The sequence below is a fragment of the Juglans microcarpa x Juglans regia genome, chromosome 5D, assembly GCF_004785595.1.
Source record: "Juglans microcarpa x Juglans regia isolate MS1-56 chromosome 5D, Jm3101_v1.0, whole genome shotgun sequence".
Lineage (NCBI taxonomy): Eukaryota > Viridiplantae > Streptophyta > Magnoliopsida > Fagales > Juglandaceae > Juglans > Juglans microcarpa x Juglans regia.
Window position 1 is genome coordinate 31281678 of NC_054602.1, and position 21580 is coordinate 31303257.

The 21580-nt window shown below is 33.7% G+C and overlaps 2 protein-coding genes across 2 annotated transcripts; one reads left to right on the forward strand and one right to left on the reverse strand.

Moving 5' to 3' along the window:
- Positions 1-436: 436 nt before the first annotated feature.
- Positions 437-2483, reverse strand: LOC121266240 (expansin-A6-like). The gene is made up of 3 exons (XM_041170014.1): positions 2179-2483; positions 1534-1852; positions 437-956 (listed from the first exon to the last, which is right to left on the reverse strand). The coding sequence occupies exons 1-3, from the start codon at positions 2324-2326 to the stop codon at positions 647-649; spliced, it is 777 nt and encodes a 258-aa protein (XP_041025948.1). The 5' UTR covers positions 2327-2483; the 3' UTR covers positions 437-646.
- A 5310-nt stretch (positions 2484-7793) lies between these two features.
- On the forward strand, positions 7794-8603 carry LOC121265903. The gene has a single exon (XM_041169567.1). The coding sequence runs from the start codon at positions 7794-7796 to the stop codon at positions 8601-8603; it is 810 nt and encodes a 269-aa protein (XP_041025501.1).
- Positions 8604-21580: the final 12977 nt, after the last annotated feature.

The window sequence follows — 21580 nt, forward strand, 5'->3', positions numbered from 1 at the left end:
CCCTCTCCAAATCTACTAAATATCAAAATTATTTATTATTTTATGGTTTTCCTTTACCGTACAAACTGAATTCATTATTTCAACATTAACACCAATATTACTCCTACATATATGCAGCCTTTTCTGTCACAGCCCACTGCATTTTCCATGCATTAATGGATTAATCCTCACACCAAACGTTTCGTTGCTCATAACTTCCAAACAACCCAAGCATCGACTATTTAATGCAAAAATCATCAAAGAAAAAATTGAAAAAAAGTAGCACAATAAGGCTGCGGGCTACATGCACGCTTCAGCCATTGCTGGATTTCAAATTCACCAGCACTACTAGCCAAAGTCACAGACACATCTTTCAAAGTCCTCAAAAAAAAAAAAAAAAAAAAAAAAAAAGCTTCAAAAATAAAATAAAAAGTTGCACAATTCAGTGACTTTTGCCTACCTATCACCATTTTCACCGTCTCTTTTCCTTTTATATATATTATCCTTCCTACCCAAAATCAACCATTACATTTTGGAATCTATTACTTTCAAGTCTTTAATTCTCCCACCACCTCCAACTTTTTCCCGGGAAAATAAAGGAAATTTGGCGGCGGCCAAGTTTAACAGAAGAAGATGTAAAACAAATTTAAAAATAAAAAAAGACTCTTTAGACTCGGAAATTCTTCCCGGTGAAAGTTTGGCCGAACTGCCAATGAGATGGTGCCACGTTCCATGAAGTGGATGTACGGCGATCACTGGCCGTGACCCTGAAGGAAAGCGACTGACCAACCAAAACAGCGTTGGACTGCCAGTTTTGACCCCAGTTGCGGCTCATGCTCAGCCAGCCAGTGTTAGATCCTTTCACGCTCAGCCGCACGATATCCCCTGCGCCCGCGACGTTGGACACCAAAACCAAGTTGAAGTAACGAAAACCGTTGATCGTGAATCTGATCCCTCCTTGCTTTCTGCATGGGATCCTGCAATAATAATAATAATAATTTCATTTCATTAATTTTTTGTTTTGTATAATCTTTTGTTTATCAATTATCTGCTGTTATGTTTGGTTGTTGTCCTTCACTCATTTCAGATCATTGATGCGATTTCTTATTTTTTTAATTATCTCATTTTAATTTATACATCTAAACTTTAAAATTAAACTTATCTCAATCTAAAAATTTAATTTATGAGACCCACAAAAATATTAATTACCGTCTGCCTAGGAGATTTTGGATGAAGAAGATTATTATTTTTCTACTGTTTATTTACTATTTTTTTATAATTTTTTTATTTTAATTATCAAGCGATTATTAATAAAATTATATTAAAAAAATTATATATGAAAACTCCTTTTTAGGCACCAAGGGGAAAGCAACCTCGAAACTAATCCTAGAGTAAACCAAACGGAAGGCCAACGGGTTTAAGTTTTCAACCGTTACTTTTTTTAAGGATTTTTCCCTGAATCAAAGTCGAAACTGAGAGTACGGAAAAAAAATCCGGACCCACGAAATATGCAAAAGAAAAAAAGAATGCAAAGAGAGAATAAGGTTCACTCACCGGCGGTAAGCGACGGGTACGATTCCAGCACGGTACTCGGCGATCTTGAGGAACATGGGCATGGCGAGGTCGAAGTGGGACCTGGGGGGGTTGCACCAGCCGCCGTTGTCGTTTGGGAGAGCGAAGTTAGGGGGACAGAAGTTGGTGGCGGTGACGAAGATGGAGGGGCTGCCAGGGTTGCACCATCTGGGGTCGTCGGCACATTTGATCTCGAAGCACGCACCGCAGCTCAGCCCATTGTTGAATAGTGCCGTGCTCAGTGCGGCCGTGTTCACTCCGTAGCCTTGGCTGTAGAGATTGCCATATCCACAGGCACCACCTGCACACACCATAAACGGTGTTTATTAGTCTTTATTTTTCCAACGAGGTTTCTTGGGTGTTTTTCTAAAAAACTTGAAAAACTACATGTTGTGTTGTAAGATCTAACAGAGCTATAAAAAAATAATATTAAGAATTTGAACTGCAAAACAAACTGGACTATAGCAATTTCTTGGTACATTTCTCAGTAGAAATCACAAAAACACAAGGTGGGGAATGATTTGGATAGAGATGAGTAGCAGAGAGCAGAGCAGGGGAATGGGTACATGGGAAGCAACCTCATTAAACATGGCAAGAAGTTCAACATAGTATGAAAATCAAAAGTACCCATAGTTCCAGAGGCGTCGCTGCCACCGTAGAAAGTAGCGTGGGCAGTCTCCCATGGACCGCCGGTAAAAACGCCTGGGATTCTAGCCTTAGCCACCCCGAGAAGCAAGAGAAGGGAAGCAATGCGGAGCACACTCACTGCAGCCATGGTGTGTCGGCTTAGGGCGAGTGTGATTGTGTGTGTCAGTGAGGGAAACAGAGAGAAATCAGAATTGTGTGGGAGCGGAGTGGGTGGTGGGTTGAGGGCGAGTGTTCGGAACTGGGGCGGATGGAAAGCGGGAAGAAGGACGGGTACTTATGGAGGGACGGGTGGCCCAGTGGGAGCTGGGATGGAATTATTACCGCGGAATCAATGCCCTTTATCTCTCTTGTGCCTCTTTTCACACGCACATTTATTTATTTATTTTCCGTAGATTAATATCAGTGAAAAAGGATAGTTTATATATTATAAAATAAATGCACATATTTTAAAATAAAAAGTAATTTTATAATATAATTAATAAAATAATTATAAATATATAATTATTTTATAAAAATAAGTCCATGACTCCATCTAAAATATGTTATAAAAAAGAGTTTCCTATCTATTATTTTTTAATGGACAAAGCTAGGAATCCACGGGAGCTCTCCCTCCTTTTTTTTTTTTTTTAATTTTAGTTTTTTTTTCTTTATTGATAAAAAAAATATTGTTTAATAATATTGTGAATTTTTTTTAAATATTTAAAAGTATTAAAAAAATATGTGGAAAAAACTTATGTGAAAAATATTGTGAATTTTTTTTTTCACATTATTTTTTTAACACTTTTAAATATCTTTTAAAAAAAATTATAATATTATTAAACGACACTTTCTTAATCGCTAAGTAAAACAAAAAAAAAAGGGAGAGATCCCAGCTAATCCCTAACATTTTCCTTTCTTAATACCATTCTCAAGTATCATTTCATGCGATATATTTTAAATAATTTACAATAAAAAAATATTATTTTTCTAATTTTTGTTTTATTTCTCTTGAATCGATGAGAATGATTTTCATACATGTGCATCACACATGGGCACGTCATGTTGATTTTATTAGTGGAGAGAGCAGAGCAACTAGGATTTCAGATTCTAAAGAATGTAGCGATCGGATAAGTGGAGCGGGTTAAATCTATTCATCATTTATTTTTTTTATTATTTTTTCATCATCTCATGATATGATATGAGATAAAAAATTTATAAATAAAATATAATAAATAATTTTCAATCATCTCATATTTACTTTTTTATTATTACGAAAATGTAAGAAGCGATTTTATTGTTTGCAAAAGTGAAAGGTGAAGCCACGTAATTGAGGTGAAGAGCTGCAACATTGACCATTAATAGTTGTTGTATTAAAATATTAAATGCTTAGTCACGGACATCAACTTCCTCTCAACTCCTAAACATTATTTTAGGGATAAATTCAAACATTATTTTAGGAATAATAATGTTCCAAATTATATATATACATATGTTCCAATTTTGAAACCAGTTTTGGTAAAAAAAAAATGTTGTCACAAAACATTTTAATAAAAATAAACTCATAATTTTAAAAAAAAATTGTAAACTCACAAACTAACATGAATTAATACGATATGTTAGATTATAAATTTATTTTTATTATAAATTAAATGTAATACATCATATAAAATTATATCTTTATTTTTATAATTGGAGCGCTTCTCTTTTACTAAATAGTTATAATTTGGTCACTTTGTGCTTTAGAAGGTGATTTGTGTTGATTGGGGGGATTTCGATTTACATGAATTACATTACATCGAAACTTAACAAAAGGAAAAGAGATTAGGTTGGGAATGTAAATACGAAGGCCGATAGAAAATGGGGTGGGGGGAATTTAATTAGGTGATGTAATTAGGGCATTGAATAAAAGTGAGGAATGGAAGATGAGTCTGACAGTAAAAAAAGTTGGGAAGAGAACGCGTAAACAGAGGGACCATTGTCATTTGTCCGTATGCTATCGCGGGAATGGCTATGAGCTTTAACCGTACGTTGGACCCCTAGTTATCGGTCATCCCACCCTCACTTTTTCGCTTTCTCTCAGCAATGATATTCTTATATATTGCGAATAATACTACTTATTATCTTAATTTTTATTATTTTAATTTTTATAATTTTTTTATCATCTTATAATATAATATTAAATTATTTTAAATTATTTATTATATTTTACTTATAAATTTACTATTTAATATCACATTATAAAATGATAAGAGAATAATAAAATTTGAGATAACGAATAGATTTTTTCGTATATTACTACTATATAATCCTATATTAAAGAGTCTCCCCGTTTGGGATTTGAAATAGTCTAATTTTATATTAAATCTACAATTTAAATATCTAATTTTTAAATTATTAAATTTATTTCAACTTAAAATCTTTTTACACGTAAAATTTATAATATTTTTAAACTCAACACCTCTTTATATGTAAGATTCATAATCTTTTTCAACTTCTTATTAGGAATGTAATCAGACCAGTTTTGGATAAAATTTAAAACCGAACCGGTATATACCAGTTTTACATTTTCAAAAACTAATTACGCATCAGTTACCCTCCTAAACCGATTTTACCGATTTGGTCCAATTTTTCGATTTTAAAGTATATATACTAATTTATATATAGACTTAAAGTATATTACTAATAGTAATATAGTTTTAAACTATTAGTACGAGGCCATAAAATGTAAATTAGAATTAATATAGATTATATACTAATGTATATTAGTATTACTAATTTATTAATGTATCATGTGCTTACCAAAAAGAATATATTGACTATTGAGAATTTATTAGGCCATAAAAATTTGATAATAATATTTGAGTGATTTTCTTTCTTTTTTGGTAAATAATATTTAACTGATCTTATTTACAACTTTGGTATATAAATTCAAATCTTTTGATAATTAGGATTTCTTTCTTTTTTCAATTGATGTGATTTGTCAATTTTATTTTAAATTTTTAAAATTTCAATTTATTTTAAATTATTATATATATAAATTATATATAATATAAAAAATATTATATAAAATATTAAAAAAATAATTTAAAATATATATTATATAGAATCGGTCTGGGCCTAAAAAGCCTAGAATTGGAACCGGACAGGTTCTGGCCTGCTTTGCCATTACGGAAACCAATTCCGGACCGAACCAGTCCAATACCCATACCCATACCCATACCCATACCCATACACAAATCACAGCGCCACCATCTACCACTGCGAACAAGTGCTTGAAGCACAACAAAATCGCAATGAAAAACCCACCTATCAAGTCCCTCCCTTCCTCCAAATATGAAAGCGATATGAACAAGAACCCCAACAAAAATCCATTGCACTAGAAATGGACACAGTCCACAATCACAAGCATTGGGGACCAAATGACCAATACCCAGATCAAAGTTCTCCTCTTCGAATCTAAATCCTTAGTCAATCTATAAACCCCATACAACATACACAAATTAGACAAGATTATAGTGATTCTCTAGAATGAAACCACTGTGCTGGAGTTATAGTTGAGGCCCTTTCGTAGGTGAATGATTTGGGGGTCAATAAGGTTGGCAAAAATGGAGAGCTGGTCTCATCAGAGTCATTCACGAGGGGAAAGGAATTTGGTGAGAGATTTCACAGGGGGAGAGAGATTTCTCATGGGGTGAGGGTGCATTTTGGTGAGGGATTTCTGAAGGGAGGAAAGGGAGTTTAGATTCAGGGAGGTAGAGGCTTCATGAGAGAGGGACTCAAGATTTTATTTTAGTTGGACCGGATTTCAAGTTAGACCGATTTGCCACATCAGATTTGTGTGGCGTGTGATGCCCAAACAAGACTAAAAATAGATTTTCTCTTTTATAAATGTTATTTTTATAAGATATTTTATAATAATATCATTAATTTTAAAACATAGTTGTAAAATGTGTTGTGAAAATTATTGTGTTTATTATTTTTCTATATTAAATACAACACATGTATATAGTAATTAAAATATGTATGATATAGTTTTTATCTTTGTTGAATGAAAAGAGTAGGATAGGGCAATTAGAGGCAGCTTTTAATAACTAGAGACTACATTCCTCTCTCTAGTTCCAGTCCTGAGTAGAGGCACTACTACTGCCTAGTACAGCTTCGTAGGGTTTTTGTCCTTGAGGTAGGGCAAGTTTTCGAGTGAAGCAAGAATGGAAGATAATCTGGATGAGATGTACAAGCGTCTCTCTTTGACTGAAGGAGAGGAGGATGCAGTGGTTGCGGAAACTGGTAAACTGAAAGAGATCACATTATGTGGTGGGATAGAATTGATTATGACTCTACTGACTGAGAAGCATGTTAATTGGATGGCATTCAAGATGACGATAAAAAGGGCTTGGCATCCTGTGAATGGTGTACGGTTTAGGGATCTTAACTCAGTCTTGACTTTTGTTGAATTTGATGATCACTGTGATAAGGGAGGGACCATGGTCATTTGATAAGCATTTGGTCATGGTTCAAGAGGTGGATGGTCGACAGCAAGTTCATCTGATAAAAATCACAGAAGCATCATTCTAGGTGAGGCTCCATGATCTTCCACTCAGAGCTAGGAATGAGTATGTGGGGAATATAATAGGGAAGAAAATAAGGAAGGTGGAAGAGGTTGATGTGGAGAAGGGGGAGATGGTGTTGGGGGAGTTCATGCGTGTTAGAATTGTTACTGATGTTACAAAACCTTTGTTAAGAGGTACAAAGTTCTTAATGGGTGATGGAGATTCATTATGGGTCAGGTTCTCTTACGAGAGGCTGCCCAATTTTTATTACCATTGCGGTTGTTTAGGGCATAGTGATAAGGAGTGTGGGTTGAAGCAGACAAAGTCTCTGGTTGAGGGGGTGGGAAGATTGTCGTATGGAGCTTGGCTGAGGGCAGCAAATTATGGAGGAAGAATGAAGGAGGTCATGCTTAGGATCGCCATGAGACGCCCAGAATGGAGCAACCACTTGCTCAGCCATATGTTTCAGGCAAGTTGACTGAAGCAGTGGCGGAGCAAGGTGTTGAAATCATGGGCGCCGAATCTCTTTTTCAAAATGTACCTATTCCGGAAGTTTAGGTAGATCCTAAGTCAATTGAGATTAACATTGCAAGAAATTTGGAGAGAAGTGTGGAAGGAATGGTGGAGGAAAACACGGAACAGGTGAATGGAGGCAACTAGGTTTTAGGAGCTATTACAGGGGGATTTCAAATAAATGAGGAAGAAGATAAAACCCGAATTTATCTGCGTTTAATATGGGATTGCGAGATGATGGGCTTTCTATCAATGTAAGGCCTAGTAAAATGAAAGAGATGATGGGCCAGGAAATGAAGGAGAAGCCTGATGGGTGTAGTAGTCGTAAGTGGCAACGACTGTTGTTTTTGGCAAAAGATTCATCTGCAGTAGCTGTGAGTCCCCAATGGTCTTCCATTCCTAAAAAAGAAAGGGGTTGCTTAGGGAGGATGAAGATGAGGGCATTGACAGGCCTGCGAAGTGTGGAGCAACGAAAAGAGTTGGTGAGCTTGGAACTGATCATTATGTACAGAATGGATCAGCTGCGACTGGAGAACAGTCCCGCTGGGACCAATGAAGATCATTAGTTGGAATGCCCATAGGCTTGGGAACCCACGAGGCATTCGAGTCCTCTGTGACCTGGTGAAGAGGGAAGTGCCCGATATCCTGTTTTTACAGAAGACAAGACTCAAAACTCGCGAATTTGAGGTATGTAAATTTAAATTAGGTTTTCCTAATTGTTTGGTTGTGGATAGTGTTGATAGAAAAGGAGGCCTCACATTGTTTTGGGGAGGGGAGATATCTCTGTCTATTATCAACTATCCATACTGTCATATCGATGTTGTTGTGGAGGATGATTCATTAAAGGGTAGATGGCCTTTTACAGGTATCTACAGGTACCCTGAGACGAGTCAAAGATTCAAAACATGGCAATTGTTACGTTCTTTGTGTAGGAAAAATGATGAAGCATGGATGGTTTTGGGGGATTTCAATAAAGTATTGCATCATAATGAGAAATATGGAGGTAATCCAAGGCCTGATTGGCAACTGTCCGCCTTTAGGGAATTGGTTAATGATTGTGCTTTGAGGGATTTGGGATTTCAGGGTAATAAATTTACTTGGAGCAATTGTAGAGTAGGTCCTCATTGCATTTGTGAGAGGCTTGATAGGGGTATGGCTAATTCCCAATGGTGGAGTAAATACCCAAGTGCTTCTGTTACTCATGGTCTGGTGGCTTACTCAGATCATGTTCCATTTTGGGTTAATACTGAGGGGGATGGAGGCAAGATCAGATCACAAAGGCAGTTTAGATTTGAAGAAATGTGGGTAGGGGAGCAGACTTGTGAGGACATTATTAGAGCTACTTGGAGGAGGGGAAAATAATGCAGATATGAATACTGTCTTGGGACTGATAAAGGAGTGTGAGACTAAGCTAGATAGGTGGAATAAGCAATCTTTTGGCAATGTGCAAAAGCAGTTACAAATGGCAAAACAGAATATGGAAAGCTTGCATACTAATGATCATGTGGGAGTACATATAGAAGAACATAAAAAGGCTCAGGAGGAGGTACAAAAATGGTTGGAAAAAGATGAATCACGTGGAGGCAAAGGTCTAAAGCTTTGTGGCTGAAAGAAGGTGATCAAAATTTTAAGTATTTTCACATGAAGGCTTCTTAAAGGAGGAAGAAGAACAAGTTAGTGAGGATTCAAGGTGAGAATGGTAATTGGCAGTTTGGTGAGTAGAGAGACAAGGTCATCTTGAGTTATTTTGAGGAACTTTTTAAGAGTTCCAATCCAAGTGGATGGACGGATTTTTTAGAGACTTAGTCTGGCAGAGTAACTGAGTCTATGAATGAATTTCTAAGTCAATCTTACACAGAAGTAGAAGTGGTGAATGCATTGTCTCATATGAACCCATCAAAAGCCCCTGATCCTGATGGAATGTCCCCAATGTTTTTTCAGAAATATTGGCATGTGGTGGGCAGACTTGTCATTGATGCAATTTTAAAAGCCCTCAATTCAGGTGAGTTTCCTTCATCACTCAATCATACAAACATTACTCTCATTCTAAAGAAAGTCCCCCGTGATAGTTGCTAATTATAGGCCCATTAGCTTGTGTAATGTGGCTTGTAAGTTGATTGCTAAGGTTATTTCTAATAGATTGAAGTTAGTACTGGCTTGTATTATTGGTGAGAGTCAAAGCGCTTTTGTTCCTGGCCAGTTAATTACGGATAATATTCTTATTGCTTATGAATTGATACGTTTTCTAAAGCATAAGAAAAAAGGAAAAAATGGGTATATGTTTTTAAAGTTCAATATGAGTAAGGCATATGATCGGATTGAATGGAAATTTATCAAAACTGTGATGGAAGTGATGGGGTTTCAACAGGCTTTTGTAGATTTGGTGATGTTTTGTGTGCAATCTATTTCTTTTTCAGTGTTGATTAATGGGGTGCCAAAGGGACCTATTAAACCTAGAAGTGGCTTGAGACAAGGGGACCCTATTTCCCCTTACCTCTATCTTCTTTGTACTGAAGGGTTGACTGCTTTGTTAAGGGCAGTAGAGCTAAGGAAAGAAATTTATGGGATTCGTATTTGTAGAGGGTCTCCTAACATAAATCACTTGTTTTTTGCGGATGATAGTGTTATTTTTTGCAAAGCTGAGGTGGCTGAAAATAGGAGAGTACAAGCTGTCTTAGATGTTTATGAGTGTTTCAGGTCAGAAAATAAATAAACAAAAAACAGCTATGGTGTTTAGTAGTAATGTTGGAGAGGAAATGAAGGAGGAGATTAGATAAGTACGGGAAACAGTGAGATACAGCAGTAAGAGAAGTATCTTGGTTTACCTCCGATAGTTAGTAGATAAAAAAACAAGAGCTTTTCAATCCATTAAGAAGAGGGCATGGCAAACACTTCAAAGTTGGAAGGAGAAATTGTTGTCTCAAGGTGGTAAAGAGGTGTTACTAAAAGCTGTAGCCTTGTCCATTCCAACATACACACTGAGTTGTTTCTTATTGCCAACCAGTTTTGTTCTGAATTGGAAAGTCTAATGGCCAAGTTTTAGTGGGGACAAAGAAATGATGAGAAGAGAATTCATTGGGTTAGTTGAAAGAGCTTGTGTGAGGGGAAATTGAGAGGAGTAATGGGTTTTAAGGATTTAAAAATCTTCAACATTGCTCTTCTTGCAAAAGCAAGGTTGGCGATTGCTTCAACACTTAAACTCAGTTCTTCATCAACTTCTAAAGGTTTCCAAAAACCAGTTTTTTTTTTTTTTAGGCTAGTCTTGGTTATTGCCAATCATACACTTGGAGGGGTATATGGGAAGCTAAGAAGTGGATGAGAGTAGGTTGTAGATGGAGGATTGGGGATGGAAAATCAGCTCATTTATGGACTGACCAATGGATCCCAGGCCATAAGAATTTGGAGGAGGAATTAGGCTTTACTGACCAGAATAGAGGGGATTTAATGGCCTATATTATTGACAGTTCTATAAAGTGGTGGGATATTGGAAAAATTAGATCTCTCTTTAATCTAAAAGTGGTGATAGAAATAATGAAAGTGGTGATTTCTCTTGGGGATACAGCTGACAAGTGGGTATGGAGCCATGAAAGAAGTGGAAATTTTTCTATTAAGAGTTGTTACAGATTTATTTCAACTCAGCAGTTCAATGGATGGGCAGAATCCTCAAGTATGAATAGACAAAAGTGTTTGTGGAGGGCTGTGTGGAAGATGAATGTCCCAAATATGATAAAAATGTTTGCATGGCGTGCTTGTAAAGAAGTACTTCCTTCTAAGGCAAATTTGCTTAAGAAGAAGGTCTCTCTAGATGGTAGCTATTGTTTTTGTCTGCAGGCAGTAGAGGATCTTCATCATGCTCTCATGGGATGCAGTCAAATTGAGAAGTTATGGCATGAGTTCTTTCCAGATTTGAACAACAGTCAAAGACAACATGTTTCTGATTTGGCCTTACAGTTGGTTGAGAGGAAGGAGCATGACAGATTGGGATTAGTTTTCAGCTTGGCCTGGGGATTCTGGTATAGAAGAAACAAAATGGAATTTGAGAAGACTAGATTGGATCCAAGACATGTAACAGAGTCTGCTTTGAGCCTCATGAAGAGTTTCAAGGAAGTAAAAACCAAATCTCGTGCTCAACTAAAAGACCACTTGTGCTAGAAACCACCTCCAGAGAATGTGCTAAAACTTAACACTGATGGGGCATTGTTTGAGGATTTGCAGAAGGCAGGAATTGGAGTGATCCTAAGAGATGCAGCAGGAAAAGTGGTTATGACAGCAAGTAAGGTTGAGTGTGAAGTTGAAAACCCTGAGGCTATTGAGTTGCTGGCTGTTTTCCAAGGGATTCAGCTGTGTTCATCTATGAGCATAGCAAATAGTATAGTGGAAAACGACTGCTTGCTGGTGGTGGAGTCCTTAAAGAGCAATGATATGGAGAATTCTATTATCGGGTTACTGTTTAAAGAAATTCAGAATCTTCAAAAATGTTTTCGCTTTTGTTCCTTTAATCATGTTTATAGAGAGGGGAATGGAGTAGCTCATCAGCTTGCTCGTTATTCTTGGATAGTTGATAATATTGAGATGTGGTGGGATTGTATTTCAGACTTTATTTCTCAAGGCATTTGGTTTGATAAATGTATGTAATTGTTTTCTTGAATGAAATATGTTGATTTCCTATAAATAAATAAATAAAAAAAAATCAAGAACCATCCCACAGTTGTCAATTGTATTTGTACCAAAGGAAGTAGCAACCCAATGGTGCGCCTACCCGATGGATCCCTCTAGGTTATGGGTTCAAAACACATGAACATCAAGAACCAAATATATCAACCTGAAAGCCGCATGTGCTCCCTCAACTAAGGTTTGAGCCATAATATAGATTTCAATCCCTTTAAGACATTCACCAAATCATTAAGATTTAGGTAATGTTTGGAGAAGGAGATAAGATAAAAATTTTGTGAGTAGTAGTAAGATAGTTTGTGAATAGTATTGAGATAGTTTAAGTTAAGTATTTATTGGGTTTTAAAAAATGAGAGAGAAAAAATTGAATAAAAAATATTATAAAGTTAAAATATTTTTTAATGTTATTTTTTTTATAATTTGACAAAATTGAATTATTATTTTTTTATTTGAAATTTTGGAAAAGTTGTAATAATTACTTTATTAATTTAAAAAAGTTGTAATGATTAGTTTGAAAGTGTTTGTATTTGAATAATGTTTGGGAAAGAAATAAGATGAGATGAGATAAAATGAAATGAGATGAGATGAAATTTTTTTCAAAACATCCCCTAAACAGCTAAGCAACTAATATAAATAGTTTAAGGTGAATATATATTTAAATTTAAACCCCTAAACTTAGTATATACTAAACCATTTGGAAGTTACCAAAGAATTATTGAGTCACCACCATCTGACGTTATATAATTTTATTGGGAAATGATACACCATCAACTATATTACAATTCAATTACTACTACATATTAAAATATTTGTATTTTTTACTTTCATTCAAAATTTCTATACTTAGAACAATTCAAAGTAAATAAAATAATAACTTTTTTATACTAAGTTGTAAACAATTTGTAGTATAGTTGTTCTTATATCATTTTGCAATTTTATTTATACATTAGTCAAGTTAGGGCTAATCATCAAGCGATGATTTACACTTTTTTAGATAAATTATGGGTGTTTTTTTTCTCCCTCAAATCTTTATACTTTTTGTGTTAATTTTGCTAATTCTCTCCTCTTCTCAAAATTATAGCAAGGTTGATGGAGTCCATATATTGTCCTTTCATCGAGGGTGTAAAAAAAAAAAAAAATAGAAAATCGATTGAATCGGTTCTATCTGATTCGTAACTGATTCGATTCGCTAGGCTAGCGATTTTTAAATATGAAAATCGGTTTAAATCAAACCGGACTGGTATATATATATTTATTTCATATGATTTTTTATATTATATTATACATTATATGTTAAATTGTTAATTAATATAATATTAGAAAGTATTAGCTCAGTAGGGAATATTTGATCGGCTAGAGTTTGAGTATGAGAAGATGAGTTTCTTTTTATAAGGATGGATTGACACTCAAGACAAAAACTCATTTTTAGTCGGGTTGGAGACCCGATCAGATAGCAATCCGAAAAAGTCGGGTCGGATCCGGTCATTTTAATCGGGCCCTTTGGTTTATCAGGCCTGCACAGCCCAACCCTGCCTCTACGACATTTGTTTCACTCTCTTATATTAGAAGTTCCTAGACGAGCCCCCGTTCCTCCAACCTTATTATATAGAAAGAAAATCATAAATATATATTCGCCAGCATATATTTAATCCAATATGTGTTACGTGTCATACAGGGGACACATCTATTCCTTTCACATGCACCAATCTAAACTAGTAATATTCTTGCTGAAAATTGTTTACTCCGTTTATTTTCGTAGATGAGATGAGTAGAGATAAAAATTAAAAATTAAATAAAATATTATTAAAAATATACTTTTTTTAATATTATTATTTTGAGATTTAATAAAATTAAATTGCCCTACTCTATTCAATGTGATATAAGATGTGTTGATTTATAAAATTTCTTGTATAATGTTTTTTTCTAGGGATTTCCATGACATCATATTTTCGTTTGAATACAAAACACTTTCAACTCATTTCATCTCATCTTATCATTACATATTCCTCAAATTCTCATATAAAATATAATAAAAAATTTAATTTTTTTAAGTTTCAAAATAATAATAATATTTTAATAATATTTTATTCATCTCATCTCACCTCACAAATGGGTCCTTACGTTTTAAATTAGGTGTTTCGAATCACCGACCAACCAGATCTAGCGAATCCGGCCACATAAGCAAAAGCAATGAAGTGTGCTTCAACCACACAGCACCAACCATACATGCATTGCCCATTTGCAGAGACAGGTGAACGTGCCCCAAAGATCACAACCGGACCCAATCTCCCCAATGTGATTGCCATGTGATTCCCCTTTTTATTCAGGACAAATGTTTTGTCCACAACAAATTGACGTGAAATAAATTATAAAATTATTTTTATTATAAAATAAATTAAATATATTATATAAAATCACGTCAATTTATAAATATATTTTTACGAAATAACTTTATAATTATAACACTTCTCTCTTTATCCATTTATTTATGTCAATATAAAGTCATCACACGTGACATGACTGTTATGGTGATAACTCCTTATATTAAGTTTTTATATCGATTGTTACTTAGTCCAAAAATATTCGATGTCACGTTAGAAAATGACAATTTAAGTGGTAATAATTAACACTTTTATTAATTTAGTACGTTGTTTGTAAAAAATATTGTAATTGCAACTTAACTTAAAACAATATAATTCTTGATCATATTTGATTTTATCATCTCTAATCATATAAGTTGATGCGTCACATTTTAGTTGACTTTTTATTTAAGTGATTGAGGATTGAGGATAATAAAATTCATGATGAAAATACTTCACTTCAATTTAATACTACTTTTTCAAATCTATTATGGCGAATAATTAAATAGAGCTTGTACCATCAAGTTTTAACAAAAGACACCCATAACTTGATCTCTTCGAGACTTTAGTATAAGAAAAATGATTTACGCACAATATTTTTCACGACACTTTTCACAATTATGTTTTAAATGATAGGTATTTTAGTAAAACGTCTTATAAAAATAACATCATTTTACAAAAATATCCTCATTTTATAACATTGTTGTGCAATGTGTTATGTGTATATCATTACTCTTTTTTTTTAATGAAGAGATATAGAAAAAAGATTTTTTTAAAAAAAACTATGTACAGACATGACGATAAGATCAAATTATGTCATTTTCCAATTTCATTACAAGAAATTAAACTATTTATTTTATGGGTGATACCCGCATGATGCGGGGCGGGGGTACCCTCACCCGCACCATGCAGGGGTTGGGGTTTTTCCCCCGCTCCTGGGAGGCAGGGGCGGGGTCCCCCGCCCCGGTGCTGGGGGGCAGGGAAAAAAACCTCATCTGCCCCGCCACCCACCTAGGCACACATTGTGTTTAAAAGAAAAATGGTCCAAAAATATTTTTTTAGACTCAAATTATAATATAATTTAAATAATAAATTAAAATTTATAAATATAAAAAGAACTTAAACTCATTAGAATTAGATTTTTGATTGTATTGACTTCCTAGGCCAACCTTTATATAGGAGGTCAAAGCAATACAATAATCATCCCGTCCCCTACCCCCGCTAGGCCCTCTCCATGCAGGGCGGGGTGGGATAGCAGAGTAACGGGGGAGGGGGCGGGGCACCACTACTCACCCCTAATTTATTTATTGCTAGTTATTTCTTATTAAAATGATTATTTTATGTCAAAATAAATCTATATTCATTATAAATAAATGGTCATAAATGCTCACGTTTCTTGCAATAAATTTCCTCTAAGTTGAAACGTTTTTGAAGGATTTGACTTCGCAAGCATAAAACCTTGATCTAGATATCCAAACTCAAATGGGATTGATTCTATGATTATCATTTTCATAGGGTCTGCACGTAGGATTTTAATTGAGGGTAAATTCCTCCTAGATCTGCACTTGAAGTCGGCGAGTATGCTGCAGAACATTCAGGTATAATAAGATATTGATAATGATAGCCTTTTGGTTCTGCAGCAACCAACTCCAATCATCTTTCTCAAAGCCTACAAAAACAACTAATCTTAAACTCTGGTCTCCCCTCACCCAAAAATGAATGTCGATATTAAAATTCATGATCAGGGTCAACTCATCATGTACGTACGTAGAATCTCCACAAATTGCAAGATTAGGGTTTATAATATTAGTTCAGTTTGCAGAAGACAACCAAATTCTTCAATGAGTTTTGAGATGTGAGATATCATATTCCTCTAATCAATAATTTAATTTGATATTATCTTAGTTTAATTTTCTTAATATTTAAGATATTTACGTTATCTTATCTCAATGTAATTTTTTTATAAATAAAAATATGTCTTATATCAATAATAATTAAATGAAAATGTAGCTCCAAATCTCATTCCTTTTTTTTTTTTTTTTTTCTATTGATGTTCATCTTCTTTTATATTATATTTTACTCTCTCATCCCCCATATATATATATATATGGTCTTCAACTTGTCGGTGGCTTATATTATTTTTTTTTACAAAAAATAAATAAATATATATATATATATTAAAAAATAATATTATATCAATATTTTATTTAACTTTCATCTAAAACATCTCATCTCATCTTATACTATCCAAGCAGTTCTATTCTTCTATACCAAATTAATTGCTCATTTTACCCACCCATCCCCCATATATATATATATATATATGGTCTTCAACTTGTCGATCGGTGGCTTATATTATTTCTTTTACAAAAAATAAATAAATATATATATATATATATATATATATATATATATTACTCACCGTCTTAATAATTTTTCATTATTTCTAGACATGCTATTGGCCTATAAATAGTATATAACAAATCATTTACTTAATATTTATGTCACTTTAAAAGATAATGAAATTGTCATAATACTTGAATAATATTTCTCTTTCTTTAAAACATGTACAGAATAATTGCGAAAATGGAATATGTTCTGGCATGCAAATTTATGTAGATGCGATGTTAGCTTCCCCTAGGCTGCTGACTTTGTATTTCGAATTCAAACTAACCAAATTCTATTAAAAAATATGTCATATGACTCATGTTTAAACATGTACGTATATTATAATATATATACCCATGAATCTTACTGCATGCATACACTTCAAGTCGAGAAAAGTAGTTTAATTAATTAGGAACTGAAATATTGCCGTTTCTTATGCATCACTTCATGTCCTCTTGCTTGCATTTGCATTCTTCAAAAGCTAAACTGATTTCCATTTTCATATGATTCAACTACTAATTATTTATTCATTACAAAACTAATTCATTCCCATGTGTTAGCTAGGCAGCATCATCCCAATGATTTTCGCCCACACTCCACGTACCGTTGTATAAATAAATTAACGTTGTGGTTCTAAATATATCAAAATATCAATATATTTTAAATTTTAAATTTTAAAAATTAAATTATATCATGTAGATGGTGTGTAGTATAAAAACTTTAAAATAGAGTTATTCATATATTTTATGCTAGCCAATATAAAAGGCTTCTATATATAATCATTGACATGTCCAAAAACTTGTTTGTAAAAGCTTGAAGAAATCATCCCATGTGAGAGAAGATGAGAGATTTGATTTATGTTTGGAGCGAAGTGCATGCATGGTGATGGGTCTCATGACAAAGAAAGATCATAGAGGCATGTGGGCGACAATCTCCATGAGCTTTCATCCATCACAATTCAGATTTCTACCTACCTCCATATGATCATGACCTCTCACTTCTCTTCATCACTTCATTTGTCCAGATTTATGGTCTTTTGCCACGTTTTTCACCTTTGACAAACTATATATATATAGCTTTCTTAAGGTTCCTTTTCATCATATTGAATTGCAGTCCTAGCTAGGTAAATTAATGTTCGGTGCATGCATGGTGTTTTGGGTGGGATTGGTTTTGTAATTAATATTGGGGAAAATGTTCAGTGTTGTTTACGTCACATGTTTGTGTTTCAATATGTGTGTATATATACATATATATATACACACACGATTGCTTAGTGATTATTTTGCAACATATATTCCAAATTGTGATAAATGAGAGATATGTGAATTTTTTTAATATCATTAAATGCTCTATATATAGATGTTATAGGACCGATTTCACATATTTATCTCTGTTACACTTGAAGATTTTGATTCAAACCCCAACATTAACTATTGTGATATTTTTCCGTCTCTCCTTTTTGGGATTGGCAAAAGGATAATTTCTTATCAAGGGGGCAGAGAATGATTAATGATTATGAAACCATCATTAATCTCAAACGATTAAATTAATTAGAATGGATAAATTTAATTATATAAATTATATATTAACATTCTTTCTCGCTATGAATCAGACTTGTTGTGAAATATTATACAAAACACACATATTAATAATGGCAAATAAAGTAAAAGCAATATAATCAAGCATATGAGACACAATATATGTAGTTCGGCAAATTGTCTACGTCTACAGAATTGCAGAAATCTTATTAACCAGAGGAGATTATAATCACTCAATCTCAACTCACTCTTTAGAGTTTTTTATTCTCTCACACAATATGCATTCACTAGACAATTGTTCTCTCTCAAAATATGCTCCAGGTCGTCCAACACAAGTCAAATATAACAAATATATAGCAAACGACGCTGGAAACCCTAATTGGTAAAATTTGTGTTCTTTGCTCGAGCGGCTTGTCAAGCACGCCTTGAGCGAATAGCCAAATCAACATTAGCTCTAGCGGAAGACTACTAAACACTAAGATTTGTGTCCCGTTCAAGCTCACTGTCGTGCAGGACTCTAGCGAACTCTCGAACTTGAGCTTTGCTCGAGCCCAATGTCGAGCGCATGTCGAGCGAACTTCGCTCAAGCGCACATTTAGCAAATATATTTTCAGCTCCAAAATCAGTTTCCACATACACCTCAACAAGACTCTCTCTTAATAATTGTGAGTCTAATACATGAATTATTTATTAATTAAATAGGCCAGGTATGCAAAATGTAGAATTAGAGTTAGAATTCAGGACATCTACTTTAATACTATATTAAATCATCACTTATTCTAAAAACTTAAACTAATAAAAAGATGCAAATTAAATCATATATGTTGAAATGGAACTAACTAACATGAGTTTATGTACATTTGGAAAAACATGGGAATGGAATTTCACGTTGCCAAAAAGAATGGAAGTGAATTTGCTCCCAAATTAGTATATTAAATGATTGATAGGGAATTTGTTGGTTTCAATTATGAATATTAGTAAAATTAGTTGCAAACTCATGCGAAAATACAGAATGTTGGGCTGATTTTTTGCTTTTTTTTTAATTCATAAAATGTCTTTACAAGTCTATGGGAAAGCATTGACAGAATATTAATCAAAGAGTTCATATTTTTAGGTTTAGAAGTTATATGTGGGTAGGTCAGCAACGAAACTTGGCGCATTATTAATGTACGTACAAATGATAACGCTGTAACCTCACGTTACAACGCCTACCTACCAACTATATACAATCAATAGCAATTAATATCATAAATTATGTAATTAAAACTTTTTATAGACCTTTGAGATTTTGCTTCCTTTTTATTCGCATCCAGAACAGCATCAATGAAACTTGTTATATGCTTAAAACATGTGCATGTATGCGTTTGCAAGTTTTTTATCTTTTTAAATAAAAAAGACGGGAATTGTACATATAATTAATTAGAAAAAAATGTTATCTATATTTACAATTTTAAGCACATAACCATACATACTGACATGTCAGTAATTGAAATGGTTAAAATTTGAAATTCAAAATTCAGAAGAAAAAGAAAAAACTGATAAATTGTGATAGATAATATATGTATAATATAATGCATATGGCTAAGCAGTAAACACTGCCACCCTGCCCTCCCCGTCTTACCCCCGTCAGATTAAGACGGGGGCATGTGGGTAGATGCTCACACACTTTTGGTTATTGTGCTAGGCTCATGTCTGGCCAGGTTTTACCCCATCCTCCCAACCCAAAGTTATTTATATATATATATATATACATATATATGTATTACAAAGACAAAAATTCGTAAGTATAAAACAATGTTGTTTTGATATTTGACTAAGTACTATATAAAGAAAACAAAACCCTAAATACCATTCTATTTGTCTCCTCACATCTCCTCTCTCCCACTACCGTTCTCTCCTCTCCTCTTCTTTTCTTTCTCCTCATCTACTTTTTCTTCTTGAAGCTTGTGAATGTGAGATACCCACAGGTCACGGCGTGGCCATGTGTCTAAGGCCACGAATGGCCATGGGTTTGCGAAAAGACCCACGGCCATATTAGGTTGTAGTTCTTCAGCACTCCGACCCACGACCTTATCGTGGTCTTGCCAGAGCAAGTTCTAGAAGATTGTGATTTTTTGTAAGACAATCACCTTACAAGAACTTTGTCATCAATTAGTAATTTTTTTTAAAGTCTGCGTGAATATTATTAAATAGCACCAACAAACTAATGCTTTTAATTTTACAATATTGTACAAATAATTCCTAACCTAGCAATCTTGTCCTCTTGAGTTAATTATCTATCTTTATTCACTTCTTAAACGTCACATTACAATTCCTGCTAATTTCCTATTCTGATTTTTCACATGAGAATGTTAAGAGTCACGAAAAGATATGCAAAATAATTAGGAGGTAGCTAGCTACTCCTGTTGGAGGGTCAGGAAGCACATCTACCAAGCTAACTACCTTTCATGGTGGATGCATGCCTAACAATTATTACAGTTACAAAGTAGTTAGAAGTTACTATTTATTTCATAAGTTGCAAAAGATAAAAAGATGTAAATTTAATTATTTATATTTATTTTAATATTTTTTCTTAAGTGTAGGTCAGACTTCTCCTTAAGAAGTGAGCCTAATACAGAATATTTAATTAGATAGGTAAATTATATATATAACCAAAGTTTAAACTCAAAATATTTATTTTGATATCACGTGAAATCATTATTTATTCTAAAAATTTAAATGAAAAGAAATAAAATAGATTTAATAATTTATACTTGTCTTTTAAGTGGCATCCTCGCAAAATGGTGGCAAAGACGTAGTTCAGTACTTTGGTGACCACTGGATTCATGTTTATACAACAATTTACACCATGCATGATTTATGCATGATCAGAACTAATGATATAGATAGAACCCACCTCGTCATCTATTGCACCCTTTGATGATACCTCAAAATCATGTGACACCCTACAGGATTATTAACTATAATTTTGTTTTCTTTTATTCCTCAAGACAGATATTGTGAAGTGAGTCTCGTGACCATGCTAAATGTGGGCCTGCAAATTTCCACTGTCATCATGTCATAATACCCAAATTTGCAGCATCTCAAGTTCCCAGAGCGGGCGCGGAGTTTTAACTGCCGCTCTTGTTACGTACACTAGCTCTGTCTGTTCCGACATGATTGAAGGCAAACTGAAGAAAATCTAATGCATTGGAATAGGTTTAGATGAGTTGAATAAAATATTATTAAATTATTATTTTTTAATATTATATTTATTTTAAAATTTAAAAAAGTTAAATTAATTATTATATTTTTATAAAAATTTAAAAAAATTATAATAATGAGATGTGATGGATTGAGAGTGTTTATGTATCCAAACAAACCTAAAATGAGAAATGACGCT

Excerpts from the sequence above, each read along its gene's own strand:
- LOC121265903 (XM_041169567.1), top strand. The coding sequence starts at position 7,794 with ATGAAGATCATTAGTTGGAATGCCCATAGGCTTGGGAACCCACGAGGC.
- LOC121266240 (XM_041170014.1), bottom strand. The coding sequence starts at position 2,326 with ATGGCTGCAGTGAGTGTGCTCCGCATTGCTTCCCTTCTCTTGCTTCTC. Across the intron at positions 1,853-2,178 it reads CGACGCCTCTGGAACTATGG|GTGGTGCCTGTGGATATGGC; the intron begins GTACTTTTGATT and ends TGGTGTGTGCAG. Across the intron at positions 957-1,533 it reads GTACCCGTCGCTTACCGCCG|GATCCCATGCAGAAAGCAAG; the intron begins GTGAGTGAACCT and ends TTATTATTGCAG.